A 23,307-nucleotide genomic window follows, 5' to 3' on the forward strand; every position below is an offset into this window, starting at 1 on the left:
ATGTTATGACTAGTATGGATGGGTTATCCTTCTTGAGGACCCTACTTACGGAGTGACGTGCAGCGCTACAAAAGATATGCCTGTGTTTAAGGGTTTCACTTGCTGCATCCCTATCTGTGGCTTCAATTTCATTAAGCTAATAAATAAAAGTAACAGTTCATATATTAGTCACCGCTTGACGCTCTGACATCAGCATTTCTGGTGAAGAATTACTCATTGTTATTCTCTGCACATCGCTTGCTTAGCAGGACTGCCTCCAATATTCGCTGCTTGATCAGTTTATTCTTCATATGTCACGGCACCAATTTGCAAGGTCAAATTATCCAGTTATCCCTCCTCTTAATGATAGATCCTGAGATCACAGATACATTTTTCCCGTGGCTGTGCAGAGGGTTAATACTTCTGGAGGTGGGACTGTTCATGGCTCTGACATTTGGTGATTAAGGCTTGTAGTAGGCCTGAGTATACTTATCCAGGAGTATGCAATCTGCTGCAAATGTCACTGGGTTGTCCACCACCAAACCTCTTGTGTGTTCTAGAACATTTCATAGAAATTATTCCTTTAACCTATCCTCTTGCAAAGGCTATTAACCATCCTTGGGAAAGCATATTATAGCCATTTCTCCAGAGAAAATCCATAATAGATTACTTCCAACTGAAGAGCTTTCACATCACCGGTGAGGAGCCATCTTCTCCGCGCTAATGAGATGCTCCAGTCTAATTAAGGAGTAAATGAGGGCTCCATTTCCACTAATTAAACTCTTTTTCTGTGGAATGGGTCAGGTAAAGTGACGATATACCACATGTTGGTATCCGGATTAATGTTGTGTTTGGCAAGTCTTGCCTTGTTTATGTGTATCTAAGAGTCTCCGTGTGCCCTCATTCCACTTACTGCTTTCTATGAACCCATTGTAACTTTTCTCATTGCATTCTGCCCAATGCCTGCTGGTAAGGAGCCGTCTTACACTCTCAAGTGGACGGCACTAAATCCTTTCCTGAATGCCGCAGTGGAAATATCCAAAGCTCATTAAAGCTCTGCTAGCAGATGGCCTGCGTATCAAATACGTGTAAGATCTGTTAACTTTATATTGTTTAGCTCAACTTCCTGGTTGGATTTTGTATAAGACAGGATATAAATGGCCTTTTTTTTTTTTTTTTGATTGCTTACTTTGACCATTTATAGTGTATATTCTGTACAGTGTCCTTTTCCTGCTACTCTTAGAGTCTGGTGTAATCCCAGATGTAACCACGTTGTAAGTAGCACCCAGGGACCCGAACACAAGTATGCTCGGCCTAGCATATGTAGGTGTTCTGAACTGGGTAAGTCCCACAACCATACTCTGTTATCAGCCAGACATGCTTTGTATCTGTACATTTTCCTTCCTAATATACAGGATTCATATTGTGGTTAAGTCTTGTAGTTAAGGGCCTTGCATGACTCATAAAAAAAATGTCTCAATCTCCAAGGGACTGTCCAAACCTCGTTTTAGAGTCTAGTCAGTTATCTGTCTTCTGCATTTTAGCTGTGACCCTAGCTGGCATCATCTAGAGCAGTGGTTCTCAACCTTTCTAATGCTGTGACCCCTAAATACAGTTCCTCATGTTGCAGTGACCCCAAACCATGTACAAGAATATTGTATTCGTGCCTAAAAATTGCAATAAAATTGTGGCTCCGATTGCTTTAGGCGACCCCTGTGTTTTGGTTGTTCGACCCTCGCCGGGGTCGCGACCCACAGGTTGAGAACCACTGATCTAGAGGATGGTTATTTGGGGCAGTCACACATGACAGATGTGCATGAGGGCAAAATCGTGTTTTCATCTGCCAGTAGTTTCTGTGTCAAATTGTGCTTGGCATTTCATAAAAGTGTGGCATACATACATAATAGGGCCTTGGATAGCTGCTAGATCTCATTAGTGGTGGTAGAGCGGAGGGATGTATATGATCAACCTACATTAGAGGAACACTCTGCTCTGCACATATCAGTCTTCTGTGACACTCACTATTTATATATAGCGTATGGGCAGAATAGTCCTGAGCTGTACAGATTCTTCTGTGTTCAGGCAGATGTCATCTTAATCAGGTATGTGATCTTATTCCCTATTGGAAATTATTATTTTAATGCTACATTATGCTGGCACTATCAAACAATCAAACATTACCATCACCCCCACCCCATAAAACATGTGTGCTTGATATAGGCAGCTAACTACTGAAGATTTATCCCTAGACCGTTGAACCATTCTCTCATGGGAATCCGCTATGTGCTTTAAATGACCATCTAATACATGGATCCAATAAATCAAAAGTTAGGCACATGGTGCATGTACTATCCATCGGCACGTAAAGTCTTTTCTACAGAGTTTTGCGGCTCATGCGGTAGGCTCCTATATGAGGCCGCGATACCACAACCGGGTTTATGAGCCATAGAAATTCATTGAAACAACAGTTCCCCAATGTGTTTGTATACATGAGGCCTTACTCCATAGGAATGACTGTCTCAATAAACGAGGGAAAAGAGTGGTCTTCATAAGCCAAGTTTTAAGGTTTCATGATGTTCAATAGTCTTTTCCTTCTTTCCACAAAAATCCTGTATGCAAACGGTTTTATACAACTGCCAGGGTTGATAGTATGATAAGTATCTTTGTCTTTGATCATGTAAAGGATAATTATGTCATGTGTTTGTCTTTTTACGTTCTTTTGCAGTTTGTGAAGAAGGCTTCTTGCTGCATCAGAAGACCTGCGTGAAGACTTGTCCACCTGCTTTCACAGCCAGCGTCCAAAGTATCCAATACACCCTGGAGAACAACATAGAACCACTGCTGGCCAATGTTTGCGTAGCATGTCATCCTTCATGTTCCACGTGCAAGGGTACAAGTGCAAACGACTGTCTTAGTTGCCCAGCACACTCGCACTACAATGATCTGGACTTCACCTGTTCACATCAGGTTCAGATTAGCAGAGAATCTCCACCATTGAAAGAGGCCATTGAAGAAGCAGCCGCCGTGACCTCAAACTTACCAATAATTGTGGCCAGCCTGAGCTGCGTCATGATTGTTGTCGTATTTGTTTCAGTCTTTTTGTTCCTTCAAGTCCGCTCTGGGGTTATCCTGGGCAAGAAGAAACTCTACATGTTGGACAGTGGGATTATCTCTTATAAAGGGATCCCATCAGACGTGTGGAAAGAAGAAGGATTCTCAGAGTCTGAAACCGAGGAGTTTGATCCTCGCAATGAGAGAACTGCTTTTATAAAGCAACAGAGTGCCCTTTGATGACAGTACGGACATCATCCCAAACGTCATGCCATGATAGACTTCATATAGGTTTCCTATCAACACCGGAGCGTTCTGTGTAGATACCGAGGTAAACATCAGCTTTATGATGCTGCCATATGATATTCCATCCAGTGCTCTGGCTAACGCCCGGGAAACCTTCTAAAAAGTTTGTTTCCCATTTTTTTTTTCTTCATTTCATACCATTTCGTCCCATTTCCACCATTGTCTGCGTGTCTTTATGTATCTTTGTTTTTCTTTTTTATCTTTTCTTCTTTCCCAGGATTATGTTTTTAAACAATCAGTGCCTATGAATATCCATGCAGATATTGTAGTTCTTTCCTCACTGCTTGACTTAAAAGCAGGTCCCATAAACCCTTTCAGTGCCAGAATGATGACCTCTTTAAGAACATGATGGCGATGATGTTTTTTCCCCGACAACCACAATACTAGAGATATAATTGAAGCCTAGAAAATGAATAGCCTCGCTGACAGCAGACTCCATGTAGGTTATAAACCACTTTGCAGGAATTCAGTGGATGGCAGTACGTCAAAGTTTACCAATCCAGATCTGAGACTATGTATAGATGCAAAGTCGTGTTTTATACACTAATAAGATCTTCTGGCTTGGCAAAGGGATATCCGAGTCACTACAACACTTGCTTGGGTAGTCACACAATAGGGGGAGCACTCCATTTATAGGGGGTCTTTTTATAAACCTTATTTTCACTATTAAAAATAAATTGCCTTGTCCATATGTTGGACAATACATTTTATACCATGGACTGTAGGAGTTTTATCAGATGCTGTGTCCTCTTCCTAGCTCTTCACTTTCACCGGAAATATGGGTAGACTTCCTGCAGTTTGGTGAGGATTTGTCATGATCGCCTATCCCTCATTGCACTACTGATTTTAATCACCGACTGAGGGGGGGGGGGGGAGCGGGAACCACACATCATATGTATAGCATCTAGTATATAGGAGATCTCCAAAAACTACTTGGGAGTGACAAAGATGGATTACTGTTGCTTATGACTTTCACCAAATGACTTCTCATTGTGAGAAATGCTGCTATGTCTTTCTAGGAGGTGGAAAATGCAAGGGTTAATTCTTTTCACTGCAGCTTAGGTAGAAAAACCAAATCGGACCTCTATAATGTTTCGGATTCCCATGCATTGGGGATACTATAATCTGAGATCCATTTTATTGCTATGGGATGATCACAACATAACAGGTCTGTCTGTCTTTTCAGAGAAAATCTCTGACCTCATTTGGGGGTTCTCCTTGGCTGCACATTGCAGGTGGTGTCATGTTCAGGTCTTGTCAGTATAATAAGGGCTCTACTTATCCATTAATCTCATATTAATCCACCTACAACACACTCGCTAGATTCTGTTGGGTTTTCTTCATTCAGATTGAGGCAAATATTCCTGCTCAAATATTCGCTCACATAAATTCTACATATACTAAAGGATATGGCCCAAGTTATATGATAGACGCAGGCAATGCTAGAAAAGTTGTCCTGAATCCTCATCAAATCTGTGAATGTTCAAAGTTTAAGAGAATGACACGTCATACCCTGGAGAGGGTTTCGCACCGCACATCATGGAATTGCACTCGTTCCATTACTAACCAGAGGACATACACTAACCAAATATATCTCTGTTTTCCCTATGTTAATCTTTTAAAGGGGAATTTCTTCTATATTGTATATATCAGCTGACCGGGGAACCGAAAAGTGCTAAAATCCGAACTGCAGAAATGGAGGTTTTTAGTTTTGGGGATTAATATAACAGTAAGCAAAAAGTCAGTGTTGGAAATGCATGAACTGCTCCAGCCCTGCCCTTCTAGTTATTCCTAATGAGGTCTTATATGTCCTGTAAGTATCCGGGCTAGAGCAGTGATGGCGAACCTTTTACAGACCGAGTGCCCAAGCTACAACTAAAATCCACTTATTTACTGTGAATTGCCAACATGGCATTTTAAGGAGTAACTTATTGCTACCTGTTCTTCCTTAATTTTCAATTGTATCAACCCCCTGAGGCCACCAATACAGTTGAAAGAAGGGCAAATGCAGACTCTCATTGTAGCTTCTCTCTGGGATCTCTCTGTAGAAGGAGAATGGTGGGTCCAGCAGGATGACCTCCAAAGACATTGCAGTTCTGTCAACAGCCTCTCACTTTTCAAACAGCCAGGGACAGCAGGTGGATTTGGTCCTATTTGGTGAACTCTGTCCTGGGACGGTGGTCTGAGTGCCCACAGAAATGGCTCTGAGGGCCACCTCTGACACCCGTGCCGTAGGTTCACCAGCACTGTTCTAGAGTCACAATCGGATCCAGTAGTTGTACCAATACTTGTACAATGAGGTTTCCCTTAAGATTGCACCTGATTCTTTTACTTCTGTGCTTTTTATGTGAGTGTTACTTACGGTAATATTTCTGGTATTACAGATCTTTGCTTAACCCTTTAGTAATAAGTAATTAATGGGGTATTTCTATTTATCGTTTGATAAATGGCTCCCATTGAAACAATTCCCTGCAGACTTCTAGATCTATGCTTGCTGTCATTAAACAGAATGTATTTGCCTGCATGTCTGACAGGGCTCTGATTTCTGTACTTACCTGTGATGTGGTCACACGATCAGGCCAGAAGTCTATCCCTAGAGGTAGCCAATGAATATTTCTATTCAATGACTGCAAGATCCTGAAAGCTCTGAGGTGGGAATTCGGAAGGGAAGGGTAAACCTGTAAGAGTTTATTTGTTTGTTGGAAAAGTTTAACTGCTGAAACTAACAGTTCTGTGGATTGTAGGGTTTTGTGGAGGGGAGTGATCCATGCTAGAGGAGCAAAGTGACAGTGACTTTGCTCATATCTGAATGCAAGCAAACTTTGATCAGCCAGGTTAATTATTGCATTTGCTAGAACACATTGTACTAAGCTCTATAGTGTGTATTCAGCAGGCAGGAATAACTCTAACCCTATAGCATGTAGCGCTGACTGCCCCAAGGGCATCGTGGGCAAAACCTATGGCACGTGTGCCAGAGATGACACACAGACCCATCTCTCTGGGCACCCAGGCCATTAGCGACTGAAGGCATCAGACAGTCATGGGTTGCCCTGGATGTGCTGCATTCAGTGCTTTTTCCTGGGTTTCCTAGGACTGTAGGAGGAGCCCGTAAGTGTTGACAAGGCTGTATTATCGTTCCTGCCCTGCAATTCTTCCCCAGAGGGAAGCTACAATGATAATCTTATTCTTTCCACTGTATTGGTGTCCTCAAGATACCAATACAATTGAAAGCTGTAACAAAGCAGGGAGCAATGAGTTGCTGATTAAATTACCATGTCTGCACATTGTGATTTACCATCGCTGTCCTAGGGTTGTTCTGTTGTAAACCTACAACCTACCTAGTTACTTACATTGCTGCCACATTTTTATGTAGAAGTCATGTGTCCATATGCTAATCTGCATACGACTCCTGGTTCTTTTCACAAATTTTAACAAATATTTACATTCCTTACAAAAAAAAAAAATCATCTTTTCTCCTGAGTCTCCCATTGTTGAAATGTTATGAGTACATTGACAAATGGGCGTTATCAGTTGTGATGTGTCCTTACCGATGCTTGCAGACGCAGTGGTTTTAAGAAGAGCTATGGTAACCACTATAATGGAGTCTACCAGTTTTGTGTTTACTACAACCTGTACAGTATTTCTGATTTTGATTTCTAAGAAAATCAAAGGATTTTTAGTGCGCCTTATAGTCCAAAAAATACGGTATATTGCGGGCCCCCTGCTGGCATGCTCTGACACCCAGTGAAAGTGAGAAGAGCACATCACCTGCAGTCTAAACCATAAAGCCTTCTACTTTCCAGCAAGGAAATCGCCCACATATTTCCTCTTTTATTCCCTCATAAGAAAATAATCAGTTTTAAGACCTTTTTTTGCTTTATAATATATATTTTTTTTTATACAACAAAATGTTCACTGTCCACATTCTCCCAAGTCCATTCTTACTAGTCAGGAAACACCTGGTCTGTATTATTCTCCAGAATAGGAACTGAAATATCCGGTTATAATGGCCCGAAAACAATCTGACATTCCCAACATTTATTAGCTTTTCCTGCAGTGCAGATGAACTGAAACCCTAGTAGTGTATATACTGGCAAGTAACAATTCTAGCCACAAGGGAATCCTTGCTTCTTTTCTATATTCTGTCACATGAGGTCTACCCTGTAGGTGTATATCTCATCGTATATAAAGCTGTTTGTGGAGGTGGGAATGAATGTGCGGGTCTGACTACTTCTGTGATTGTCTACATATGATTCTCAACCTCCTCTGTACACACAGACATCCTGGCCTTGGGTCTCAGGAGCACATTACATGACGGAAGTTTTCTTAGAATAATAATAAATCTTATATATATATATATAGCACCATATCATTCCCTAGTGCTTTAAACATCATGGGGTGTATATACCAACCGAATAAGAAAGCACAGAGTAAAAACTTAGTCAGATAAAATAATAAGAGTGAGGGCCCTGCTCACAAGAGCTCAGTCTTCCTTTATTAATGCAGATTTAATGGAGTTTAAATCATAATACATTTTTCAGTAGGAATTGAGATTATCTTTTCTATACATTTAAATAATAATTTTTCTTGTATGATTGCTTTTATTCATAATCCTAATGAAATGTGGAGGAAACATTAAAGGAAATCTACCACCAGGATGAAGGATTGTAAACCAAGCACACTGACATACTGGTATGTGTCCCCTCTAACTGGATCTGTTCTTCTTTTTTAGCTTCTTAAAACCCTATAATTACAAAATAAAGGTTTTAAAAATGATGCAAATGAACCTGAGGGGTTCCTGCACCATATATGTCAATGTAGCCTTGAGCCCAACAGGCTCAATTTTTAAATCAGTTAAATAAAAAAAAAGGGGTATAAGAAGTTACAAGACCAGATCCTACCAGAGGGGGGACACACCAGCATGTAAGTGTATTTGGTTTACAATCCTTCATCCTTGTGGTAGATGTCCTTTAAGGGTATCTACACGTTATTACATGTAGCATTGTAGTGTACGGGATTGATGACCATCCCATTCACACAGATGGGATGATGCAGCAAATAAATGTCCCTTAATACTACAGATGCTGGTGCTTTTGTGCAAAGGTTGATATCCGGCTGAGACAGTGTATGCGTCATCAGAAAGTCTGTTTCCAGTTGGATTCTGATGCTATCAGAATGGCTGCGGGATTGTCATCGTTGTTAATCCTGCAGCCATGCTGTGATCATGTGTGGTTACACCAAGGGTCCCATAGTTGTCCTGTTACATATAACAGAGTAGGTTTTCTGCGGCATGTGTCCAGTAGACTTTTACACCACTACAAGTACTGTATAGATAATGCAAGTCTCTTAAGCTCCGCTGGAGCGTTTGCGTTCCGTTGCTTTACATCCCTCCAGTTGGAGCCGACTGCCGATCCAAACCATGGTGTTTATCCAACAAAGTTTTAGCAAATTTCACTGGTTGCACCCCTGCAGCAATCTAACATCGGGTAACTTCTGCACATTCTTCAAGTCTGGCAACAAGTTACAAGCAACAAAAATGATTATTAACTGCGAGGGAGATAATGAGCAGACACTTCAGAAATAATTATGTTAGTAGTCACCACAGAGGGTGCAAGGAGGCATGGGAAGAAAATCCTAAAGTCTGCCACTGAACGGGTTATGTTAAAACCAAAAGTAAAGTTGGAAATGAACAAGGAGCAGGCGCTGAAAACACAATCACTGTTTTTATCTCCTTATAGCGTAGACACTATCTGCATGTGGCAAGTAGTGTCCGTCTAAAACATCTCATTTGTCCTGTTTGTTTTGGTGTGTTTTTTTGGCATGCTGTTTGACATGTAGTTTAGGGGTTTGTGTGTTTTTTTTTTTTTTCTTTTCTTGATTTTTTTTTTCTTAACATCTTCATCCTGTCAGAAAAGCACCGATTTTTAAAGAATCGTAAATTACTTGCGTGCCTTCTTCCTGGTTCTGTTAAAGGTTTATTAGAAATCTCGCTGCTTGTCTGAAAATTTTCAGCACAAATCTGTCAGTGGTCGGAGGACAGCATCACCACAAAATGCCGCTAAATGAGCAATAAAATGGTGTCCTCTGCCGTGACAGCTGGGTGCTGAGGGCATGCCTTGTCTAAGGAATACCCCAAGAATGTCATTTTACTCGTGTCATATAGGGACTTACTGACCGAGGTCTGGAGACATCCTTCAAATGTATTTTTCTAGAGTAATTTGACACAATTTCCAGGGCGCTTGTTCTGAAAAGGAGTCGGTTACGTTGAAGTTCGGCAGAAATGCTGCCACATAAGACTATATTTATACAACCCTCTCCTGCAAAATAGAAGAATTTCTGGTTTCTAATATGGATTGTAAACCTCTGCTTTTAGAAATTGGAATCACTTGTATGTGCAAATGGACAATTTTTCGGCGTGAGGAGAGAAAATCAAATGGAAAACTATTTTTGTATATTTTTTTTGTGCACAGTAAATTTTTCTTGTAATTTAAACAATACGAATTGCTTCTGACAATTTTTTATTTAATGGATGTTGATATAATGTTGACTAGAAAGATTTAAAGTTATTAAATATTCAAAAACTATGCAACTTGATTGATGTGTCTGTGTATTTTTTATGGGCGATATGAATTACCACTGTATACGGGCAAATTGTTTTGTAAAAATAAAGATCAAAATTTGTATTTTTCTTTTCCTTTTGCATATTTTACAATGCACTATTTTTCATAGTATATATGCACCTTACTATTAGGGGGGTTTCACATTGGTTTTTTTTTTTTAATTTTTTTCAATGAACCTATTTTGGCACCTGAGTGAAGTCACCCCCCCCCCCCCACCTTGTTCAAATCGAACAAAATTGGGGTCAAATGTTTGTGCAGCAGAAATTTTCATTTGTGCCCCTATAGTTTTTAAGATATTTTTCCAGAGGTCAGCAGCCCCCCCACATTACCCAAAGCAAAAAAAACTGGTGACAATCAATTCTACGTTATTGCTTCTCAAATTTTGTTTGTGCTACTCTTTGTTTTGAAGATATTGACTAATTTGTAAAGTTCAAAAGGTCAACCAGCCCCCCCCCCTTTCACCAAATCCAGCAAAAGTGGTGTCAAACGTTTGAGCTACATTTGTGCTCAAAAATTTTTTGATTGTGCAGCTATCGTTTTCAAGGTATGTTTAGGTCTTTACATAAGTTAAGGTGTTTAGGATGAACTGCTAAAAAAGACTAACCTAGTGACACAATAACAACACAAACAAAATTTTTGCTGCACAAACGTTTGACACCACTTTTGTTTGACTCTGTTTATGTGGGGGGGGGGCTGGTTGACCTTTTGAATTTTACAAATTGGTTAATATCTTCAAAACAAAAGCAGCACAAACTTAAATTTGAGCAGCAATAACATGATAGCAGAAATGATTGGCACCAGTTTTGTTTTATTTGGGTAATGTGGGGGGGGGGCTGGTTGCTCTCTGATGACCTCTGGAAACTTTTATTAATATCTTAAACGTTTATGCTATGTTTGTGCCGCTATTGTTTTTAACACCAATAATGTTAGATTTGAACAAGGTGGGTGGGGGGCAACTTCACTCAGGTCATTTTGACTTACGGACACATACAGATTGGTTTTCTCTACCTGACTTCAGTGATTTTTCACTGATGCCTTACCGAACCTTTCTTTTTAATTGACTTTTTCACCCTTCAGGTTTCTTTTCCTAATGATCCAATGTTGTCAGTGAACACAAATAAAAGTTGTAAATTGACCACTGATCAATGAAAATAACTGAAGTGTAAAAAAAGCCAATTGAAGGCAGAAAGAGAATGTGCCCTAGGCTAAATAGGCTTAAGTGAAAATAAAAGCTCCAATGTGAGACCACCCAAAGACGCACCCCAGATTGAGAAATCCAAGGTGAAATATATTTAACAGCAATTATTAATTCTGTTGGTCACATGCAAGCAGAGCACACACAGCTCTGCTACATACATTGACACACATGACACACCCCACACTGCTATATACACACACAGCAGCACACCCAGAATTGAGTTATGGCTGAAGCAGTTTTCTAAAAACAAATAAAGGCCACAGGTTATGTGTACAATACATTGTTTTCAATCAACTTTAAGTTGCTTTTAAATGTATCCATGGTTTGTTTAATTGAAGGTAAATATGTTCCAAGAGATTAGCTTTTTAGACATAAGATCAACAAGTTCTGGCAAAATCACCATCTGAAAACTTGATATATAGTTTATTCAAATAATAAAACAATATTTAAATTTACAAAAATCTCGTATAGTTAATAAAAATAGATCCTTTTTTTAATTAATTTTAAAATTAAATACTAAGCACTGAAAAGTGTGAGCTGCCATTTTTCTGTTACATCTAACAAAACTGAATCTCATCCTCTCAAACTTAATTAAAAAGCCATTATACCACTCTTGTGATTAAAATATAAAAAAGCTCCCCAAATATACAACTCATTCTCCAAAAACAAGCCCTCGTATGCCTATGTCTGAAGAAGAATTTAAAAAAATATGTTTTCTGGGAGAAAACGCTCTTTTCCTTAATATTACGGTAAGTTTAATATTTAGAGTACTAATCATTTAAAGAGGAGGGCACTTAAGACACAACAATATGAAGCAAACTAATAAATTGTACACATTTTGACAGCTCTAAAGATGCACTGGATTTATCCGCTAGTATCAAACACCTTGATATATCTATTAATTATGATCCCTGTATCCATGTACACATTCTTTTTAGGTCCTGCCATAAGCAAAACTACTGGAGTAGTCCTCACATGTTAACTCAGAGGAACTGTGCAGGAGGGGTTCCTGGGAGCATTATCAAAGCCATTCCATGCTGTAGCTTCACAGGCTGTTACACAGTGTCCCCCTGTTCCCTCAGCATTTTTCCCCTCCCTATATCTGATGTAATCTTGCTGCAGTAGAAGAGCACACGTTTGAGAGGAGAATGGCTCCTGCATAGGTAGCAGTTTGTGACACTCTCCTGAGCCCTTCTGGCTTATTAGCATAATGTTAAAAGTTGATTTTAGAAGGAGAGAGGCCATGGATTACATATGTTAGAAGATTACCACAATCACCATGCCTGGATTAATGAGTAAATGCACCTGGTTTATCATGTTTACTTTTAATTGTAGATTTCCTTTAAATCTCCTCCCAGCAGCTTTGAGATGCCAGCAACTTCATAGACAGAGACAGCAGAGGAGAAATCACATAATTACAAGAAATAGCCCTGTTCCTCATTTCCTCACACTGGAATTCTGGATTCTGAGGTAAACTTCTGAGGAAGGATCAAGCAGCCATCAAGCCTTCCCATAATTAATAATATAATTAAAAATTATACTGGTTGCGCCCTCATGGTAAAGTACACCTTTGAATCGCTACTTCTGAGAAGGTTAAATAAAGTGGTTAATTCAGGGGCAAGGCCAGGGAAGCTGCTTTGATTCTTCCATAGATATCACCAATTAGAAAAATTTCCTGCTTTCTTCCAGAAATCGCATCCATCTGCCCTATCGTAAGTTGTGCCAATTATTGTAGCCCAGCTCCATTGAATATGGATGAGGTACCTGCTAACAGGTCTTGCTTTCCAGTATATATGTAGCCTGACATGCCTTGAGAGACGTCTGCGATCTCACTCCTACTGGGAAAAGTTTGACACTCGAGAACTTCCATGTTCATGATCCAAAGAGGTGGTTCCCTTTGGTTTTTTAGTTTAGTTTTTAGTATTAAGCTCAACTTTTATGTAAAATATTTTTTAATAGGAGACGGAACATCATATGGTATTGCCAGAAAATATTCAGTGGTAAATGTGAACGGAGATTATTAAGCCAAGTTTTAAGGACTTAAATAAACTATCTGCATTAAATAGTCACTAACTTTTCAACAGACTTTGAATAAATTAATAGTGCAAGTGAATGAAAAGAGAACCGGTCACTTAATTTAACCCCCCCCCCCCCCCCAAAAAAAAAAAAAAAAATTCTTCTTGAAAAACTACAATTAAAAAGCATTTCCCTTATCCCTAATTGGTTCATTTCCAGGGCTGTAATGTAAAAAAAAATCAGTTTGTATACTTATATGCAACTCATCTGATGAAGTCTTGCATATTTAATGTTCACTGCACTGCACTTGCTCCCTGTTCCTGCTTGACAGGTCTCACTGCTACACCATGCTGAAGGTATAGAACTAGTACTTGGGGATTGTCTGCCAATATTCAGCTATAGACATATACAGCTCCCTTTACTTTTACCTGCAGCGGCTGCTATCAGTGATAGGAAACAATTCCTTGCTGGTGCGTTATGAGAGAGAGACAGTGGTTGTGTTTGACACAGTCTGCTACATCATTAAAGGGGTTTTCCCACGAAGACTAGTATCTTAAATGTAATCAGGATAATAAAATAACACATTTTCTAATTCACTGTTATTAACAAAAATACAGCATTTCCCTTATATAATTCTAACCTGTCTCTATCAGTCCTGGTGTACACAATTTTGGTTGCCTCTACACTGAGCTCCAGCACACACAGACACTTCGGGACTTTCTGACTTCCTGTCGGGAAACATCAACACATCATGAGGAGGGTAAAGCTACAGACAGATAAGATCTTTATATCAGGGGAGAGAGAGGGTGGGATATAGCAGTACTGTGTCTGTTATAGGTTACTTAGCAGAGCTGAGAATTTCATTGTGTATTATATCCATCTCAAGTATCTCATCATCTCTGATCTATCTCATCTCTCTTTCTATGTGTCAGATACTAGTACAATGTTCAGAAGCTATATGAAAGTGTGTATAAACCTATACCCTGATAATCTAACCACATTGTCAGCTCACAGCATCTCACACAGCACAGCGGGATCATGAAGTGTCTGCATAGAGAGTCCCTGCCACACTCTGGAAGGGGGCATTATACAATGTGGGAGTCTGATAAAGGTGCATTATACAATGTGGGAGTCTGATAAAGGGGCATTATACAATGTGGGAGTAGGGTGAAGGGGGCATTATACAATGTGGGAGTAGGGTGAAGGGGGAATTATACAATGTGGGAATCTGGATAAGGGGCATTATACAATGTGGGAGTAGGGTGAAGGGGCATTATACAATGTGCGAGTATGATGAAGGGGTAATTATACAATGTGGGAATCTGGATAAGGGGCATTATACAATGTGGGAGTATGGTGAAAGGGCGGGGTGAATAATTGTGCAGTTGGGGAAATAATAGGGACACTATACAGTGTGGAGCCCCTATGAGGGTAATGCTCTGTGGCTTTATGTATACAAATATTCAGTAACCTTTGTTGACAGGCTTAATAATGTATGTTACTATAATAATTATGTATGCAGAGGGACATTTTGGGTCCTTGGTGCATCAACAACCTTTATATCCCCAGTACTTATGACCTTGGTAGCGGCTGTAAAGCACGTTCACCAAGAAGCCGCGGCACGTAGGGACGATTTTTCATTAGAGAATGGATAGTTTAATTATATTTTACAATTTACTGATCACGTCACAAACAAAAGATTATCAGCCTTGCAAATGAGACATATGTAACGCTCAAAACAATATACCGATGTTAATTAAAGTTACTTTTGAGCATCCAAAGCATATTTATATCATATTAATGATATAGCTGTATCTGTATTGTCACTACAGTAAATTATCATGTATATGTACTGTAATAACTACATTCCTGTTCTAATCCTGTGGTGCCCCCTGGTGTTTATGATTAGTATATCATGTAGAAATGTCATCAATATTGTTGGACCTTAATGTAAAATCATAAATTAATTCTACTTCAGAGACTACAACAGGAGCCCCCATCACTGATTTCACCTCTATAGTCAATAGTGATTTTTGGCCGCTGTTGGTTTCCATAATTTAGCAAATTAAATTTTTTTACATTGTTCTGCAAAGGTAAAGAAAAATTCAAGCCCTGGGCTAACAGTAAGGTAGAACAAATTTGAACAAAATAAGTGGGTTGCTCCAGCATTCCCACTGTGTGCTTTACACTGTCCTCCATGCAGGGCCGGTTCTAGACAAAGTGGGGCCCTGGGCATAACTAAAAGTGGGGCCCCATTATAAAACTATTTTATGACCAGTCACAGTCAGCAAGAGGCTCCCTTTAGTATGGTAAAACAAACTGTAAATTTGGAGATTTTTTTAGAAAATAGATCATAGGGAGCATTAGGGTTATTGATAGATCATTGATGGGCAGCATGGTGGCTCAGCGGTTAGCAATACAACCTTGCAGCACTGGTCATCATCTGCAAAGAGTTTGTATGTTCTCTGTGTGTCTGCGTGGGCTTCCTCTGGGTCCTCCGGTTTCCTCCTACACTCCAAAAAATTACTGGTAGGTTTATTAGACTGCGAGGCCCATTGCGGATAGGGACCAATATTTTTTGAAAGCAGACACTTGCATTAAAGAGTTTATAGACATAGGCGTCTCCATGCAATTTTGATTCAAACTCAAACATTTTATAAAAAATATTTAAAATTTGACTTTGATGGCAAAAAATGTGCTCCAAACAGAAAATACTTACCTTCACATCTCCTAAATGTAATAGATGGACATGTGAGGTCATAAATGCCTTATATTGATATGTTAACATAAATAAAACCACATAATATCACTAAAACTGAAATAACTAAATATCTGCTTTTCAGCTAGAAATTTTTAAACAGTCACAACCTGCAAAATATATCAATAAAACAGAATAAAAAGTAAAGGCGCCATAAAACCTATAACAGACAACCAGGCGATGCATTTGGCAAATAACATTAAAAATTTTCTCTAAAACCTGTACAAATCCAGATACTTATATAAAGATAATATACTTTCCTAAAACCTTTTAGCAAATGCTTCCTCCTATCTAACAATTTTTTTATGTTTGATGGAGAATATTATTTGCAAGTGGAGGGGGCCCCTATGGGAGCGAAATTTTCCCCCTCCCTTGCAAATATATTCATGACACAATGGGAGAAAATGTATGTTTTTTCAGACAACAACCCTTTTTTCTCATCTATCAAGTGGTATGGCCGCTTCATAGATGATTTACTTTGGATATGGAAAGGTACGGAGGTAGAGTTTATTGGTTTTGTTGACTATTTGAACGGGCATAACATGAACCTTAAATTTACTCATAATTTTGGAGGTAATCAAATAGATTTTTTGGATGTGTCCCTAAAGGGATTAATGGGAAAAGTGTATGTTAGCCCCTACCGTAAGCCAGTAGCTGGCAATTCCATACTATTGGCAACCTCATGTCATCCAGGTCACGTGGTGAATAATATCCCCTACGGGGAACTTATAAGACTGCGTAGGAATTGTTCAACAGATCAAACGTTTAATACCCAATTGGAGGATTGGGGGGGAAGACTTAAATCTAGAAAATATAGATCCAATGTGTTGGAGGGAGCAAAAAAGAAAATCAATAAAATAGATAGAAAAGAGCTCATAAAAGATGTGGACAAAAAGAACGAACGAGGCGACAAGAAGGTAAAACGTTCTGTCACATTTACCACCACATATAGCAAACAATTCTATAGGATCAGAAATATTATTAAAAGATTCTTGCCGATACTAGAACAAGATCCAGGTCTAAAGAAATGCTTAAATGATGGAGTTAACATTATATCCAAGAGAGCCCCCACCATAGGGTCTTTAGTATCCCCCAGCCTATTCAATAGCAACAATAAACAACAAAAATATGCGTGGTTACAATATCCAGGTACGCACAAGTGTGGGCACAAAATTTGTCTGGTTTGCGGATACATACGCACCACAAATACATTTTCTTCATGCTCAACTAGCCATACATATGAGATGACCACTTATGTAAATTGTAATACCACATTTGTGGTTTACCTGATTACCTGTAGTACATGCCAAAAACAATATGTGGGTTGTACCTCCAACTCAGTCAAGACCCGCATACGAAAACACCTTTCAGATATTAAAAACAATAATTTATCTAACATGTCAGCAGCATCCAGACATTTCCGAGAAGCTCACCTTGGAGATGTGAGTTCATTCGAGTGGCAAGGGATAGAAAGGGTCTCCAGGCCTCCAAGAGGAGGAGACCATAAGAAAAAACTATTTGATAGAGAAACATACTGGATGTTTTTGCTCAATACACGACAACCGCAAGGTCTGAATCTAAGACAAGACCTAATATTATGTTATTAGTAAATGGTTAGGGCAACTTGACCCCAATAGGGGAGACCAGAATGAATATTGTATATAGAATAATATACGTAATGTGCAGTGGTCCTGAAGTATGTCTAACTTATCCTAGACGGGCATAGCTGCAAATCCTCATGCATTTCTCCTCTCTACTGAATCTGCACACCAGCATTCCATGTCAAGCGTTAAAAAAAATTTAGTATAGTATAATTCTAGTTTATGTATCTTTGCCTTTCAAACATGGAGTTTCCCTTTTTGTACTATGGATTTTAATATTATTATATATGTGTTTTTAAACATTGTTTAAAACGGACTCGCGCTCCATGAGAATCACGTGATCTTTCCAGGTGTGAGTGTGACGTCACCCTGATTGGACCGCGAGGATTTAAATTGAGAGACGAGTCTAGTGTTTATTCAGACCATGACTAAGCTTCTGTAAGCGAAACGCGTAGGTCGAGTACCTGTATCTGCCTTGTGACTGTCACCTCTGTTTTTGCACGGTAAAGTTTTTAATGGAATAAAGCTAACTATTTTTTCACCGGATCTCTGAGTGCTGAAGCATTTGCTAAAAGATTTTATCGGCTGGAGGTTCCTGGAGTTTTTGCCTTTCCTGCACCAGGACCGGAGAGAGGTGAGCTGGACTCTTTTCTTTAGATGTTTTACTTTCCTAAAACCGTAAGCTGTAAGGAGATCATAAAATACCCCACATGTGTATATTCGCCAAAATATGCAGCAAAGGGAACGTTAAATCCATAGGGGCACCAGACAATTTTTGCAGAAAATTGCACTGAGCGTCACCCAGATATATTATTGTATTCTCCCTTACACAATGGTAACACACATAAATAACTAAATATCTATAAACCAAGCTAACAAGTAACCAAGTAACATATAAAGTGAATATTTCCATTATCTGTGAGGTGCAGCAGCTCCTGTATGCAGCAGATTCTCCCTGTAGCCGGATGACTAAGAATCTGGAGGGGGGGTCACACTTCAGAGGGCTGTATCTCTGGCTCTGTGACACATAGAACCTCACTTCTTTTTTCCTATGAAAGGAGAGAGTCTCCTCTTTTATATTTAAATCTAAATTGTTTTTCCAAGTGTCAGGAAAACTGAGATATTAACTGTTAAACTGCCATCGGAAGTGATTTTTATATATAAAAATGGCACCTGATATTCTCACATTAAAGCTGAATATCTCTGGATCCCTGGCACCTAGAAACACAATTCAAGATTCATTTGAAAGAAGAGATTCTCCCCTTTCAGGGGGCCCTGGGCAATTTGCCTACCCATAGCGCCGACCCTGCCTCTATGAGATGCCTATGTATTTGTAAGCTATGGTAGACTCACTGTTGTACCATTCAGAGAACTGCAATGTAGTGGGGTCATACGTGGCCTATCCACCATAGAACACAATGGTGGATCTGGAAAATATATAATGTATACAAGAATCAAGTTTAAAAGAAATCTGCCAGTAGTATTGGCCCGGGAGGCTTATGTAACCATTAGACCATTTTTAAAAAAATCTGCCGACAATAACATGGACAAGAAGTTGTAGAATGTGCTTGAAAGATACCGGCTTGGTTTACAAATACTGGCTGGAACGGTCTATGTTATGTGGCTCATTAAAGGGGTTTTCCCACAAATCCACAGGATAGGGCCTAACTTGCTGATCAGTGATGAGACCCCCAACAGATCACAAAAACGAGGGGGCCAATGGGGTGCCAGTTACCTCTGGCAGACCCCTCATTGCTCAGGGAGAGTAATGGAGCAGACAACTGTTCTACCATACCATACCATGGATAGGGCCTAACTTTGATTCGTGGGAAAATCCCTTTAAAGAAATTGCCTTTACAATGCACATTCTCAAGGGTGTTGAGTAATGGACATTTTAATAAGAATTATAGGAAAGAGAATACTCAAATACATTTTCCTGGGTGGAAAAAGGAGAACTGTCTCTAGTACCTCCTGAGGGACAGAGACTCCCTATGCGTCAATGTCTACTTTTCAAAAAGTTTTGTGATATGACTTGTGATTGAGCCAAACTAGTCCCATCTGAAGCTTCTGTTCTTGTGTTTTCTCGCCTCATTAGTGCAGATCAGGAACTGGATTGAACAGATGAGAAGATGTTCTGCACTGATGAGAAGCTATACTCTCCGTCTGGTGGTCACATGGTTCACTCTTGGTCCGTTCTTGGTGCGTTTTTTAATGTACTGAAGACGCATGGGTTTTTTTGCATATTACCATGCGCCTGGATGGTTTGACTCCATGATTACATGCAAAAACATAGGCATTTTCAGTGCCTATAAAAAGGCAGCAAGAATGGCCCAAGAACACACCGTGTGACAGCCCCCTGATACAGCAGTGACCGGCAGATGAGACTGGTTTGGCTCAATGCCTGGTCATGTCACATGACTACATAAAAGGCAGATATATTCAGACCTAAAGGCACTGTTTTCCTTTTTAGATCCAGCAAAAGTTTTTGCATATTCCACTGAAATTGTAAAAGATTATTGTGCTATCAACACAACATTAGGATAATGATTTTTTTAGATTACATCCGTGCAGCAACTAAAATCCCCTGACATTTCAGATCCCTGCAACTGTTAGGAGCAGTTGCCACATGTGTTGGGGGTTTATTTTACATGCCTCAGCTGTAGAGCATAACCAAAAGGTAAAGACACCTGTCAGCTAGTTAGCTAATTAAAACAAACGAGCTGCACATACTAATGAAAGCATATCCCTAGCCCTCTTCCAGTTATGTTACTGTAAAAAGCCTATCTTTATCGGAATATATATACGAAAGCTCTGCAACACTGTGGCACGTAGCGCTCCAATCACAAACCTATCTTACAGCGGTCCTGTGTATTCATGAGGGGGCGGTCTGCGGGCGTCTGAGGAGGCGGTGACTGCAGCATCATGCCTGGAATTTACCATTAGCATTTGGTGTGTGAGTGGCGGTCCGGGGGAGAAGCTGAAGAGAGGGGAGCCCCTCATGAATATGCCGGACCGCTGAAAGATAGGTCCATCCATTGAACCACTACTTGCCACAGTAGTGGCAAGTAGTGGTAGCCCTCATAACTGGATGAGGGCTAGGGATATGTTTTCATTAGTATGTGCAGCTTGTTTGTTTTAATTAACTGACAGGTGTCCTTTAAGTACTGAAGGTAAATGGAAGGTCTTCTGTTCCCCATAGGGTTCCATGTATTTAAAGGTAACAGCGTCATGTTAAAGAGTCCCCTGAAGAAGCTGCGATACGTGGCGGAACGCGTGGGGCGACCAGTCCTGAGTCCTCACCTCCATCTCACACCTCACGGTAATTATCAGTTGGGCATAGTGCCTTGTGGGTTTGTTACTGCATACTACATATCCAGGCACAGAGGATTATTCCGCACACTCGTGCCTTATTCCATTTATACACTGGCTGGATCATATGTTGGTATAGCTATTCAGCTTTTTCCCGCAGACACATGCCCTATCTGTGTCATTTTTATTCATTTGAGTCGTGAGATGGTGTTGGGGGGCTCGGGTTTGGACAACCCGACATTATCAGGTGTCGGGCTCCGGTTGATCTTGGATTGACGGGTGCACTGGGGTGCATTCCTTTTTAAACGGTTTTATATATTGTTTGTCTTGCTGATGTTGTCTTTTGTCCATTTTTTCAATAAAGTGATTTTGCATTTGTTTGCTACTTTACACATGCTCCTTTGTTCTCTTTGCTCAGATTTGTTTGCATGTGTGTAGCCCTAGACTGGGTGTTATCTATAAACATAAATCCCAATCCTGTTCACATGTTAAAGAGTAACCGTCATTTCAAAAATCTTTTGATATGTTGTAGGGCAGGCAATTTTAAGCCCTTTTGCAATTGGATTAGTTATTCGAGTCTTGCTCCTCCCTCTTGTATTCTGCAGATTTCCCCTGTTGTCAGTGACTCTTTATATGGCTTTAGCTAGGCACATTCTGAGTTCACTGAGGAGCTGACTATGGAGGGAGACACCACCCCCCCCCATCTGCTCCCAGCTGTTTACCTCATGGCTCAGTGTTCCAGCACTCAGTCATGTACTGCCAGAAGCTCTAACTAATATAGTAACCAAACAACTAAACTCTCATCTCTCCCTCAGCTTTCCCTACACTTGTGTATAAACAAATAATCCACACAGACACAAGCTGCACATCCATCACAATCCCCATTCCCCCATTCCCTCATGCTCCACAGCAGGAAATGGCAAAGAGACTCTCCAAGTCTTTAAGCTGTCCCATCATGTGCTCTGCTGAAGTTTTACATAGGTAGGTACATAGATACGTAGGTAGATAGAAAGATAGATATGAGAAATATACATATAGATAGATAATATATAGATAGATATGACTAGATAATGAATATTTAGATATTAGATAGATATGACTAGGTAATAGATGATAGATAGCTCTGGTCTCATTGGACAGTAGCATAGTAATTGGGAGAAGACCACAGCGCCGGAGGAGTTAAATTCCAACTAGTCTTTATTTACAATTCATCCAGGCATAAAACAGCGACGTTTCGATTCTCATTGAATCTTTATTAAGCATCATGCTTGATAAAGATTCAATGAGAATCGAAACGTCGCTGTTTTATGTCTGGATGAATTGTAAATAAAGACTCGTTGGAATTTAACTCCCCCGGTGCTGTGGTCTTCTCCAATTACTATGCCCGCATGGGGTTTCTCTGAACGCCAGGACCCTCGGCTGCGTGCACCTTATATTTGAACTACTACAGTTTTGGATTGCTGCCTCTCTTCCTTTGTGATTGGACAGCAGCAGGCACTTGTGATGAGGTGACAGGGGTCAGGCCCCGCCTCCTTCGTGATGATTGTTATTTTGAGAGCTGGAAACCCTGGTTACTATGGGCCAAAAAAGGTATTAAATGAGGACCGAGAGGCAAAAGGAATGATTCCCAGGGACACCGGGAGCATAATTATGTATTTTAGCTTTTTTTTTTGCTCAGAATGACAGTTACACTTTAAAATTCAAGCAGAAAACAAGACCTGTCGTCCATTTATCCTGTTATAGGCATGAGGGAAGCTGAAAAAGGCTAATGGAAACTTACCTTAAATTTAGATATTTGCAGTTTGCTATTTCTCCAGGAGGTGGTAATAGACTGCTTGGTCTGTGTTCTGTAGCTTCCAACAAAAGTGAAAGGCACAGGAATGAGAAATGTGATATGTAAGGCGCCATTCACTGCAGCATATGACATATCTTTATCAGCTTTGTTTGAACAGGCTGTAATAGAAAGCCTCACAGATAATAATGGAGGAGTTACGCATTATGATTGATTTTAATTCCTCTACTGAGCACACAAGTGTAGCATTCTGCTATACAGAGGCAATGGATGGAGACTGCTATAACAAAAATCTCATGACATATTTCACTCATCCAAATATTGTCTTGAAACAAAAAAATAAAATAGAAAAGGATTGGTAATGAAAATGTAGTTAAAATTCTGCCACAACATGTGTGTGATCTTCCATTTATGTCCAATGTCCCTTTTGCTAAGGATTGTGTGTTCTAGTTTCACTAGCTATCTCTTGGTTTTATAAAAAAAAAAAAGATCTGAGTTCTCTATAAAGAGATGTCCATTCAGGAACATGGTGAAGATGTGAGATAGCATCAGGGCCGGATTAAGGTTGGTGGGGGCCCCTGGGCGTAAAATCTGGTGGAGGCCCCCACTGAGTGCAGCGTGCATACATGTCCTCCTGCTCACTACTCACGCAGTAGCACCGCTACATACGGCCGCCT

General features: G+C 40.0%; 1 protein-coding gene and 1 long non-coding RNA gene across 5 annotated transcripts in view; one reads left to right on the plus strand and one right to left on the minus strand.

The window, feature by feature from the left end:
- Positions 1-10,019, plus strand: part of FURIN (furin, paired basic amino acid cleaving enzyme) — a 123,042-nt gene extending 113,023 nt beyond the window's left edge. For all 4 annotated transcript variants that reach the window (XM_072148411.1, XM_072148414.1, XM_072148412.1 and 1 more), the window contains one exon: positions 2,705-10,019. In XM_072148411.1, the coding sequence (XP_072004512.1) occupies positions 2,705-3,270 (566 nt within the window). In that variant the 3' untranslated portion in view covers positions 3,271-10,019. The remainder of the gene's footprint in view (positions 1-2,704) is intronic.
- A 12,598-nt stretch (positions 10,020-22,617) lies between these two features.
- Positions 22,618-23,307, minus strand: part of LOC140125686 (uncharacterized) — a 47,633-nt gene continuing 46,943 nt past the window's right edge. Inside the window, exon 3 of the long non-coding RNA XR_011854691.1 lies at positions 22,618-22,691. This is a non-coding gene — a long non-coding RNA (uncharacterized lncRNA). The remainder of the gene's footprint in view (positions 22,692-23,307) is intronic.

Source organism: Engystomops pustulosus, chromosome 4 (genome assembly GCF_040894005.1).
Source record: "Engystomops pustulosus chromosome 4, aEngPut4.maternal, whole genome shotgun sequence".
NCBI classification, from domain to species: domain Eukaryota; kingdom Metazoa; phylum Chordata; class Amphibia; order Anura; family Leptodactylidae; genus Engystomops; species Engystomops pustulosus.